At 39.1% G+C, this 13,301-nt stretch overlaps 1 protein-coding gene across 1 annotated transcript; it reads left to right on the top strand.

Moving 5' to 3' along the window:
- Window positions 1–8,349: 8,349 nt before the first annotated feature.
- On the top strand, window positions 8,350–10,976 carry LOC137298149 (NF-kappa-B inhibitor alpha-like). Its single transcript, XM_067830262.1, has 2 exons — window positions 8,350–8,426; window positions 8,867–10,976. Exons 1-2 carry the CDS (start codon window positions 8,379–8,381, stop codon window positions 9,935–9,937), a joined length of 1,119 nt encoding a protein of 372 aa, XP_067686363.1. The 5' UTR covers window positions 8,350–8,378; the 3' UTR covers window positions 9,938–10,976.
- The last annotated feature ends 2,325 nt before the right edge of the window (window positions 10,977–13,301 follow it).

Genomic DNA, 13,301 nt, shown 5'->3' with positions numbered 1-13,301 from the left:
ATGTTCAGGATCTACATATGAGAAAGCATTCAGTTGTGTGTCAAGTGCTCAGGTGCAGCAGATCTGTGTCAACCTGGTTAGCAAGCCTGATCACCCGATCCCGTCAATCGCCTCTTACGACAAATATGGTTCCGAAGACTAACCCGGATCTTTTCGAAGATCAACTCAGCCATCGATCAACAACTAGTGACTCCATGGAACCAATGAAGAATGTGGACGAGCATGAGAGACTTGACCGGTCCAGAAGTACTTTTTTCATTTATCTCGTCTAAAACCGCATGCTGGCGTCCTGTTACACATGATGCAGTCTGTTCTGGGCTAAGCTTTCATTGAGCATTCGTTCTTTACGAGTAAAACTGGCACAGCTAATGTCATTGTGCAGTTATAGTGATGCTATATTTCAACCAACTTGGGTTCAAGTCGAGGAAATTACTCGAATTGGGTGATCGATCGAAATTTGTGATTTAGTCTGGAGTATTCTATGACGTAATGTTAGCGGAGGCTTCTTTTCACAGCACATACTGTTAGGTAATGCTCGCCAATGTTTATGTTTCTTGTGAGGATGCGAAGACTCATGTGGCAGTTTTGAATGAATTGGAACAGCTTAGTGGATTTTACGACACTTCGTAAGCTTTGGTCAGAATTCGTTCCTGATTGCGTTTTTTCATATGTAATTATTATGCGTTATTTCATCAGAAATATTCATTATCATTTCAGAATATTCAGATTGTCTTGAATTCCTAACGCTCCTTATGCCCGATGCTTAAATTTCAATCCTGGTAATTTTAGCTACTAAGTAAGCATTGCATGTGGAATTGATGACGAAGATCCAAAATATGCCTACCATTTATAAGTCTGACATCAGCCAGTCCCATACTAAGACAAATACGATTTTGATGGCTGTTACATGTATATCTTTCAATGATACACGTGTATTTTCGTAGTCATCGTTCACCATCCGAGTCACAAGGTAAACAGAGTTATCTTTCTTGAAAAAAAACAAAAACAACACTGGACGGTCCTGTCCAAAGCGTGTCATACTTATGGCTTATCGACATTCGAATTATCGATACACGATGATTGTAAATATAACATTTGGATATGTTCAGCACTTTAATGTTCAGAATTATACATACGTTACAGATTCATAACACAGATGTTCTGACCTGTCCGGGAAAACAAAAGCAACCGAAGAAAAAAAACCCCCAAAAAACCAAACCAAAACAAAAACAAAAACAAACACAAAAAAAACAAAACAAAATAAAACAAAAACAAAAAAAACTCCAAAAAACCCCAAAACCCCCAAAACACAACAACAACAGAAAAAAATGAAACGGCCACAACTCACAAAAACCTAGACATGTTGCCAAGACGTCCTGATGGCAAACAGATTGATACCCTAAATTCACTTTATTTTGACTCAAGCCAATTTGGATCTCTGGTCATGTACAGAACATGATGTATGGCGTCAGGATAATAAACATTATCATTACTAGTCAACCTCCTTGACGATAGGCAATAAATATTAAACTGTTATTTTACCTCTCATTTATATGTTCTCTGAAATATGTGGCTAATTGTCATTGGCACATTAAAGTCAAATTGCATCAGCATCATATATAAATGAAAAGTGTATCTATATTTAGAATCAAGAGTAACATTGCAATGCCACGTGGCTGCAACGTGTCTTTGAAGTTGTTTCTGGGGCTTCCCAACTCATGGAGCCATTCAACAACAAGCCATGAGAAAAGTAGTCACACATCGAGCCGAAGCTGAGCGACGGTGTGTGAAGTGACAACCTATCCAGTCTGCCTTCTCATTGTCTTCCTAGGACATATCGGTAAACATCTTTTGTAGTACCACAGCACGTGCATGAGCTTTACCACAAGCATGTTGCCTTTGCTGTTTTTAATAAACACATCCGCGAACACTGTGCGTATTTTGGTCACTCATGATGGCACGTACAAAACGATATGCCAGTTTCTTAAAATAAACCAAAAAACAATTTTACCTTTGTATATACAAAACTGATTCGATACAGCAGCATAAAAAACAAGCAGCTACAAGCTGAAAGAAATTTACCCCGATGAAGTTATGCTGAAGTTACAGGTGAATAGGCTGCAGAAAAAAGGTTTACGGCATGTTCTATTCAGTCATGCTTCAATATCCGAATTAAAGACACATATAGTCTTAAATGTATGAAGTATAGTGTAAATCATGAAAGGAGAAGTAATAAAGCTTTATAAGTGACCTTCATGTGTGGCCTCAAAACAAAAAGTAGTATTTGGAACACCTATCTAATTGTACACACACACACACACACACACACACACACACACACACACACACACACACACACACACACACACACACACACACACACACACACACACACACACACACACACACACACACACACACACACACACACACACACACACACACACACACACACACACACACACACACTGTGCTTCTGTAGAATTTGTTCTGTAGAATATTTTCTACAGAAGCGTAGTAGTCCCATTATCCCCTACGTAGGACTTAGTATTTCCCACGTAAGACCGCTACGTTGGACATACTATCTTACGTTGGACATACTATCTCTCACGTAGAACTTACTAGCACTTACGTAGTACTTAGTATTTCCTACGTAGGAGTTATTACTTCCTTCGTAAGATGTACCTCCTACGTAATACTTTGTATCTCCTACGTAGGACACTCCCTCTCCTATGTAGTATTTAAAATCTTCTTGATGATCGGTATAATATATAAGGGTAACTCTATTTTTCAGGGCATTATCATTTGCAGAAGTACGAGGTCTTTCATTAACTGACCGAGGAAGGAGGGCTGTTGAAAAGACCGAGGGCTTCTGCAAATGATAATGCCCTGAAAAATAGAGTTAAAAGTATTATAGCTAAAATGAATAGAATTTTTAATAAAATAAGAATAAAAACAGTGGCAACGGTTTAGAAGCATTTACTGCCAACAACAAAACGACGGAGGTCACTGACACACATTTTACAAATATAGACACGTCACAGAACAACACAAATGACGTCACTATTGAGAGTGACGACATTCGACCTTGACCTTTGCTCATACTACCAGCCGCCATTGTTTTCAGTGATCAACAACGTTAGACTTCAAGTCGATATTTTCATTGCTGTATGTTGTCATTTATGGTACAATTGTTACGGTTGGCACAGGCAGGAAAGTGCATAATGACACAGGCACATGTGACGAATGTGAGCCAGATATATGGTCAATAATGAACTCACGTTCAAACGAGCCCTAGGTGATTGAACTTCAACAGATGAGCTACTTATGAGGTCACCTAACAACGGGCTTGATAACGGCCCGTCGTCAAGCATTTTGCGGGCATTATCAAGTTACAGTGACCCGCTCATTTCTGATAACGTGCGGTCGTTTTAATGATAATTCTATCCATTTTAGCTATAAATGTTAATATACATACACCTGACTGTTTCAGTCACTGTTACAGTGTACAGTCATGTGTTTCATTCACTAGTATAGAGTTTACAGCTGTGTTTCATTTACTATTGTAAACCAAAAGTTACTGTGTTCTGCAATCTGCAAGACTATTTACTGCGTACTGACACGTAGAACAGTGCGTCATCAACAGTGGTGACGTCATTCAAATCATATTGTGACGTAAAGTTAGAATGACGTCACAAATGAGCAACTCCAAATGCTACCATGGGAACCAGCTGAAACGGCCAGCTGATGACACTTCACTGCTGTATCCGTATTCGATGTAAACGAGTGCAGACAGTAAAACCCTTTGGGTTACTTTTGTGTTTACAATGTCGATAAACATCATGTGTTGGCCAATTTCCGGGTGTTATTGAGTATTTGAAGCACGGGAATGCATTTGGAACCGACGGCGTTTATCTCCTAATTAGAGTCTACTATCATGTGTTTCATTTACTGGCAGGGTCTTTTGTTTCCTTCACTTCATGTGTTCAACTAATTGTTGCACACTACTGACATGAGTTCGACCGATTGTTATTCTTTACCTCTTTGTGTTCATTGTGGTCTACGTTACTATTATGTGTTGGATTTTCAGAGGTCGTTGCACATGAGTCATAATCTGGGTGCACAAATAGTCTGTGTCGTAGACTATCGGTGGCAATCTATGTGTACTTATTCCCTTATGATCATAAAATAACTATAACGACAGTTCTTTGCCTTTTCGATATTGCCAGTATTTATTCCGTACTCAGCACGTTTCAACCCCAGGAAAGTCGACCTGGAAACAATCATGATAAAACAAGCCTCAAACGAGAGTTGTGTGCGAGGTGTGGATGCGAACGATAGATCGTGCAATAGATGGAACATAACCACACCCAAACCTCCACAACTGCAATTACACTAAGGTCCACGCCACACACACACACACACACACACACGCACGCACGCACACGCACACACACACATGCACACACACTGATAGTTTGTGCTAAACAGGTGATATCAAATCATTCTTATGAGGTACTCTTCCTCCGTAGCCCCCCTATATTAAGTCTTACTTAGGGGAGTATATGTCTTACGTAGGACTTTATAACTCCTACACAGGCGATACAATGCCCTTCGCAGGAGATAGTTTCACACAAAAAGTCACCGTGGCCCTACTACGCCGCCATAACAATCACATTTGAATTCACAGTACCTTCTAGAAAGTGTTAGAATGTAAACATGTCATATTTGGGATACACTTTTTCGGTAAAGATTTTAGCATTTGGGAGAATTGCGAACCTCTAATCTCAGAGCGAGGCTACACAAAGTCAGCGATCTAACCCACTCAGCCAGTGCGGGTCTCCTGAAAATTAAATGTCTGACAACTGACCCTTAAGGACACATATAGATCTTTAGTGTTAACAATCACATATTACAATCACACCAAATTGCTATAGTAACCATAATCCATATAACCTGAGGAGAAATAGCTAAAATAGACTAACTAAACTTTCCTGTTAATTTTATAAATGAACATTAGTTGGATAAAAGAAGAAAACTGGAATGAACAGTACTGGCACCAAGTCAACACCCGAAGAATATATCTACATGTATTTCTTCTAAAGTAACATTTGATTAGAAATGCTTTAAAAAATACCAGGAACACGTGTAACATAGCAGTTGATTGGTATCTCAGATATCGTGTTTTCGAACATCAACAATATGCTTTTTTCGGCACAACTTTGCAAAATTTCAGAGGGTATGGGTCATGTGATGACAGCTTCAACTGCTTATGGTGTGAGTGATAGTTAAAAGAGCTGGATATTTTTTTAGTTACATGAAATCAAATTTGATAAGCCTCCAGTGTTAATGGTGATGTAACATGGAATTGTAATATGTAAAGTTTTAGAAGTTTGTTGGACGACATAACGATTGTGATAATACAGATATCGTTTATTCTGATCGCGTTGTATTTCCCGAAAGCGAGAGAGGGAAATATTTGAGTTTCATAAAATCACTGTATATTACAACACAAGAATATTCATGGCCGTGACAATATACATAACTCATTCTTTATTAGAAAACACGGCGTCAGAACCATGTGACTGACATGCATACATATGACTGTGACGTTTAATGCAATGAAATATAGCTCCTTGCTTCAGTTAAACCCCGCTTAATATGAACACGTGGGGAAAGTTTGGATTACTGGAATGATCGCATGTATTAAAACTTAATGTTGCTTGTTTGCTAAAGTATATCAATTCTGCGTTTTCCCCTTTACTTTGCAGTTATCAACCTAACGAATTCAACTTATGAAAATAGACATTATTTATGTGTGTTGATATATAACTGATATTACTAGACACGGGGATGAGATTATTTTTACCATCAAAACATCATTCTTCATTAGTTTTCAAGGAAAAATGTCACCACTGCACATCTCTCAACACTGTACTACTACTAGGCTTGCAGTGCATGGATGTCATAGCATTGTTACCTAATCAGGTTCGTGACGTCACAGCATTGTCAGGGCATTACACAGAATCTACTCTCAAAACGATATCTTCTGGAAGATATCATGTCATCTCACACATGCTATATCTCCTGTGGAACACAGGTTTGAAATGATAAATGGTTTTTAGCATTGACGCAAAACAAAACCACGAATTAACATCAACAGTATCGAAACCATAAAATGACGGGAGTGATATACTCCTCATATGTACCCTTGTAAAGCATACAGGAAAAAAGGTTCTAAAGGCAAATTGAATAAATTATACATACATACATACATACGTACATACATACATACATACATACATACATACATACATACATACATACATACATACATACATACATACATACATACATGTCGTTTTCTGATTGGATGATCGCTCTTCTGTTATTTTCAATGTACCTTTCTTACAAGCGAGTAACATTTTGCGAATGCAAATCGATGGAAGGGAGGTACCTTTGCTCTTTTTTCTGTCGTTGTCGGTATTAGCCACAGTCTATAATTTTTTACTCGGATACTTCTTGTTAATATGATCCGATATCCGTGCTTCTAACAATTCAACATTGATATGTTTAAGATAAATACGTTGTTCACGGAACATTAGGGCGACATAGGTTGCTGTACCCTCAGTATTTGGTTTTGATCCCTGAACCCTGAGAATATTTACCTGAAATACACAACGGGCACGTATTACATGGTCTCGCTCGCGCTTTCTCTTCGAGATGACAATTTGCTTGTTGGAAGACAACGGGTCAACTCTGAGTAGTCTCCCTTACATTGTATCTTCAAGACAGTAACGTTAACTCGGGTAGGGCTACCATTTAGTCTTTATCGAATGAAAAAACTCCGGCACATTTCACTGGAATATGAAGTGGTCCGCCTGGTTTCACAATGAAAATATACTTTTAAATCTATACGAAATTCTTTCCATGGTACTTAATCGAAGTTATCCGGCCTAAGCCTATTTTCATTAGTGAATTTCAACACTTGTTTACCTGATAGAAAGTTCATCCCTATAATTAGTCTTATAAAAGGGAGAACTATCAACATTAAATTAAAGAGGATGATAAAATACTCTTTCAGCCCTACTGCGCAGCAAACATACACATCGGCCTGCCGCTCTCACAAAAATGAAACCACGTTTCCAGGACCATGTTGTGAGTTATGCCTCTTGTCCGGGATGTCTTCCTGTTAAAGGAGGTATCGCCGAGTTACTTTCATTTTCACACCTGAAGTTCGTTGACTTCGTATACCCCATAAAGACTGTGAAAGTATTAATCATTTGAGAAAAAACGCATCTTGAACTTGCTTCACTATTTTACTAAGGAAAAACCTTTTACGTTGCATTTTCAGTGATTGCAAATTGGTAAAGTTGGTGAAAGGTGTTATGGAATCGGTGACACAAATCTAATACAACAGCGAATTAGAAAGAAATATATGGTACAAAAGAAGTGAAGGTGGCCTAAGGCTATTCAAGCACAGCGTGATGGTAAGAGTTGAAGCGTACGTAAAATACTCAAACGGCGATATGATTCTTAATACGTCGGACTTGGTTATATGGAGAAACATTATGATCGTGAAATTGATTACCTGCTATGTTACTAATAAGTCATGTTCATATTCACAGGGAATGTCTGAATAGTTTCCGTTTTCCTTTACATGAAAATTTCATGAATCAGTATATACGGCGGTGCAGGAACACACGTATACTTACTTCCGGGAAATCATAGGAGCCACTACAGTCACGGTCAATATGTACGCATCAAAACAATGTATATTTACTCCTCCAGGTTTCAGTTGGACAATTTCATGTTTTATTGTATTACTCAGTATTTCCTCATTTGAGCGTGAGTAAATCATTGAATGCTATTATGCTTTTACACAATTCTTTACTATATTCGAGAAAAAAAACACAAGCTTTCCGCTCCTTGACCGAGGCGACTAGTTCCAGATAGTGCCGACCCTGCCTTATGCTTAAGGAGATATTCCATTTCGCTTAATGCTTATACCGGAGGTATTCCATTTCGCGTAAATGTGAGCATGTTTCGTAGCGGCGGCCATGTTCACACTAAACATCAAAGTACTCAACTATGTCAGGAAAAGTGAGAAAGCATATCCGTACGCGTCTTTCTGTGCCTTATGGTCTCTTGAGAAAAGAGAAAAAAAAACCAAACATACGAACTCATTAAATAGTCACTGCCGCGTTACATATCAGTGGGGATTTTCCACACGCAGTATACCGAGGCGTGTCAGTTTATGCGGTATAGCGTTACAATATGTCTATATATAGAGCAGGGAAATCCCCCATCACGGTATATATGGTTTCGTCGGTGGGGCAGGTGAACACAACGGTGAAGACAGTCAGCCAGCACTAAACATGGCCAAAGAGAAAGACGTAGTTACTGAACGCCAGACCATGATCTCCGTGAGTTTTCGTTCACTATATCAGAGATAGAATTTACCTCGTTTTCATGGATCAAAACGTACAGCGCAGTTCATATGTAAATACCCCCTATTGAGAATTTGAATTGCCACTTTTTTTTCATTCCAAAGTATTACATCTTTCGCCACAACCAAGTCTTTCATAATTCTGCTGGCTATATCTGTCGTTAATGGGGATAGGGTGAATTATGTTTTAAAAGTGAAAATGACTTCTCCGACTTTTCGCGAAAAAATTTTGAAAACAAATAGAAAATTCTTGAATTCTACTTTGTAAAAACACGATGAGTTTGGGTTTGGAAAGGAACATGTATACTACGAAAATGGCACCATTAGGCTTTCAGAGTTATAAGCTTCATTAAGTTGTTACGTTTATGAATTTAGGATGAACCTTTCGTCATTACAATATAAATACCATGCTTTCAGACACCTGTGGAAAATATGACCAAAGACCGCCAGTTAGAGAGGCATTCCGGTCGAGGTGGAAACATGGATCTTGATGTGGATTTTGGTAGCCTCAACCTCAATGAGCATGAGATGGACACATGTGAATCTGGGGTAGAGGGGGGCAACGGGGATGAAGAGATCAACACATGTGTCCGACTAGACACTACAAGCACCTGCCCCAGGTATGTTTCTACAGATGAAGGATATGAAAGCAAGTCAATATCTTTCACAGACAGAGTGTCCGTTCAGGAGACCGGCAACAACAGACTTGTGACACCCGTGAGATCGATTGATGTCTTTCAGGTGTATCATCAAGATAAAGATGGAGACACGGATCTTCATACGGGAATCATTCAAGGACATTCATCATTGGTGTTGTTGTTTATATCGGCGGCACCCAACAGTGAGTGGTTGAACATTACAAACTTTCTTCAACAGACGCCCCTTCACCTGGCTGTTATTACTCGTCAGGTGAATATCGTTCGGCGACTGATGACGGCCGGAGCAAGAGTTGATGTTACCGATATCCATGGCAACACACCACTTCACATTGCATGTCGTGAGGGATACCAAGAGATCGTGGAGTGTCTTCTTCGACCTGTGTATTATGAGGAGACACTTCTGAACCAGCATGAAATTCCATACCAAAGGATACCCCAGGACTTGGAGAAAAGGAACTATGATGGACATGCATGTCTTCATCTGGCCGCTATGTCGTCACATCTCAAAGTTCTTGAGCTTCTTTTGTCTAAGAAAGCTAACATCAATGTCCGTGACGGCACCAGTGGCAGGACAGTTCTCCATTACGCTGCTGAAACCGGAAACAGAATCCTTCTTGACTTCCTGTTGTCACAGCGCCATCTTGACATTTGTTGCAGGACATACGGAGGTCAGACTCCTCTTCGTCTTGCAGCAGGGAGGGGGTATGGGGATGTCGTTTCCATCCTCCTCGCCAACGGTGCAGACGTCACGGAGATAGACGGTTCCGATCAGTCGGAAGGTGAAATGTTTGATGACTTTTGTATCAATGGACACTCTGTTGTTTTGTGACCAACATGATCTCATGTGTCACATTTTATGGACAAACCATGTTTGATATGGGGCAGTACTCTGTAACTTTTGAAACCTGTCTAACGAAGACGTACTCAGTTGTGTTAGGTTTACCATTGTCATTACTTGAATTTATTTTATATGATGACATCAGACGAGTAACCAATTGAACAGATTTCAGTCTATGAATTCATGTGTGTATCGTATATTGTGAAATAATCTCTGTCTGCTAACTACCTCATGTCTGTATTTCTTGATTTATGTACACATGTGCCAAAAATCAAATATTTGTGATATGAATGACTGTCACATGAACACTGTTATGTAGTTTTCCTTCGTAGTATCTGCTCTACTTCAGAATATGCAGCTACGTGGTTGTGTTAATGTTATACTCAGGCTCGTCAGAGTGTCCAGCAATGGCATCTGTTGCTTTTTGTTTGCATATGTTTATATAATCAATATTCAAAGGCAAAAGTTACGATGGTTTTATGGTAATTTATTATATCTATGTTAGAATTCTTCCGCTGACTATTTCAAGTAAAATGATCTGAAGATGCTTTGTAAGGTTTTGTTATGCATGCTGAAAGTTCATGAAAGTTCGTGGGTTTCAAAAATCCCATTTCAACCATTTGGAAGCTGCAAAAGTTACTTTTTTGATCAATGTATACAACTCTATTGCCTGTATCAAAATAATGTATCTGTGTGATCACCGGTACTTTGCTTTTGAAAAGAACCGTAATTTATGTTGATACCTTTCGTTGTAACTGTTCTTTGATGCTTGGAACAGTTCCATGGCTTAGTAATGGGGCTTATGTTTGTTACATTATTACAGTATTTCCCTGTGATCGGAAAAGTAACATTGTTTTGTTAATGCTTATTACGTTGTGTGTGTCTTTATGATTTGATAGTTAAGTTTGGTTGTTACTGTTGGACATGTTTTTACTTGCATAAACAACATTTTTGTTGGTTCAGAAAATATGGATGTTATATATTTTATTATGTTTATACACGAATAAACGCAGACCTCTTGATTAGAAAATGTTTAGTTTTTTTGTCACTCTGGTGATGAGACGTAAGTTGACTTAACAGTTTCCTACAAGAAATAACTTACAAGAAAACGGGATTTCAACATTCTTTTAAGAGACACCGATATATTCATCAAAAAGAAGTAACTTCCTGTGCTTTCTCGTACATATTCTCCTATCCCATTTCTTGAATCTTTACAATGGTTAATACAAGAATACAGCAAGGTTGGTGTCAGCTACTGTACATGCACGATTTCAAGTCAGATCGTGTTTGTGTTTGGTGTATTACCGTTCAAGTAAGTAGCATCCTAGTTGTATCACTATAGCCTGAAAATAATCGAACCTGGACCTGACAAACCCGTAACAGATAGTATGAGCACATGTTTTCGTTCTACTTCCCCACTGCACAAAGACATTCACTCAACAAAGTCATACAAACCTCCGATTCGTGTAGGTTTCTTTCACAAGTACAAGGGGACCAGGATGCTGTATATGACAAGGATCGCCGTGAAAGGCAACTAGCCGTGTAGATCTACGCGATTTAGAGGAGAGGTTAGGCGATATCACCTGATACCGCAGGAGTGTTTACGGAACAATACGGTCGTCACGACATACGTGCCTGACCTACGGTATTAGTCTTACGGCATACGTGCTTGACGCAGAGTATCAGTCGTACCGTATGCATGCTTGACATACAGTATCACTGTTAAAACGTATGCAGACGTGTTTCACTTACAATATCAGTCTTAACACGTACGTGTTTGGCTTACTGTTGCTATTACGCCATACGTGTTTGACTTACAGTATTACTGTTACCGTACTCACCAGTATTCCAGCTATATGGTGGCGGTCTGTAAATAATCGAGTCTGGACCAGACAATCCAGTGATCAACAGCATGACCATCGATCTGCTGATCGATAGATGTTCCTATTACGTATTACGTCTTTGACATACAGTGTTACTGTTACGGAGTACGTGTTTGATATTAGATGTTCCTATTACGTATTACGTCTTTGACATGCAGTATTACTGTTACGGCGTACGTGTTTGTTATACAGTATTGCTACAGTATTGGCAAATATTTGACGAAAACAAACATTCAGTGCCGTCCGACTCATTCTGTTTGTGAGCACTATACGACGCAGCACCTAACGATGATATTTGTGTATTTACTCTGCACGTCCCTGTGGTGACAGTGAGATGACTTCGTAATTTGGAATATATATCGTCATCATTGACTTTATCGTCAAGTCACTTTCAAGGATGTACCATCAGACAAGGGGCAGCAGATCTAGGAATACAGGACACCACTATACTGTGCTATTTATCGCGTAATTCGTAACTATAATTAAAATCACTATGGCCTGGATTTTCACTAAACGATTCACTTCAGTGGTTAGGATTTTCCTTTGGTGACTGGGCGTATATGCGTGTCCCATCGTGTTACCTACTGGCAATAACTCACCGCAGGAAGAGGTTCCAGTAATGTCACTAACAGGAACAGGCTACATTTGTCTTGCCCAGCATGGGCATTGAGCGATGTAATGCTCTCGATGTGGTATTCCGACTTGAGGTTACCCATTGCAAGCCAAGCTGAATGTAGATTGTCATTGCTAGTATACTCAATATTGTGGCAAACGTTTGCGTATGTGTGATATTATATCTTGGAAATGGTAGGCGGAAACTGTCTTTAAATACGGTTAAGTGTATTCATCTACTTACTGCTTGCGCTTACGGAAGTATGTTCAAGCTAAAACAAAGTCAGATTATGTGAATATGTTATTGAGATATAAAGGATGGGAAATGCAAGTTTCTATTTTAACTGAGATCAGACTAGTTTTTTAAAGAACCATTTAATATTGCTTCCGGGTAGTAATTAGCATTCCTGTCAATTTTACATGAGAACATTGACTGGCATATGGTTGATACACTTCACACGCTGTGTGAGTTTGTGATTTGTGGCCAGCTGATGCGAAACTCAAAAGGAAGTATTTACAGTCGCGGAAATAACCCATTTTCACAGTAGATACAAAGCAAGGCTGAAGCAATATCACCCACGTGATATTACACTGGTATTTGGGGCAAGTGATAAAGACTTATTTACATACTATCAACGCATATAAGGTATATTATTTGAATATAGTCATCATCGATGAGGTGGGCATTTTCAAACCAGAGGGAGGGGTGGGTGTCGGTGTGAAATTCCCCTACCGTGAAATTGTGGAATACCGCTAAATGCGTTGTAAAACTAAGCTCGCTCACAATACAATACTGTGTTGTTCGTCCGATTATGATACTAAATTACAGTAAAGAGTACCTGCAGACAGAAGCATTGTAT

This window comes from Haliotis asinina, chromosome 10 (assembly GCF_037392515.1).
Source record: "Haliotis asinina isolate JCU_RB_2024 chromosome 10, JCU_Hal_asi_v2, whole genome shotgun sequence".
NCBI classification, from domain to species: Eukaryota; Metazoa; Mollusca; class Gastropoda; order Lepetellida; family Haliotidae; genus Haliotis; species Haliotis asinina.
The sequence above is the reverse complement of the archived record's forward strand: the minus strand, read 5'-3'. Positions and strand labels throughout refer to the sequence as shown.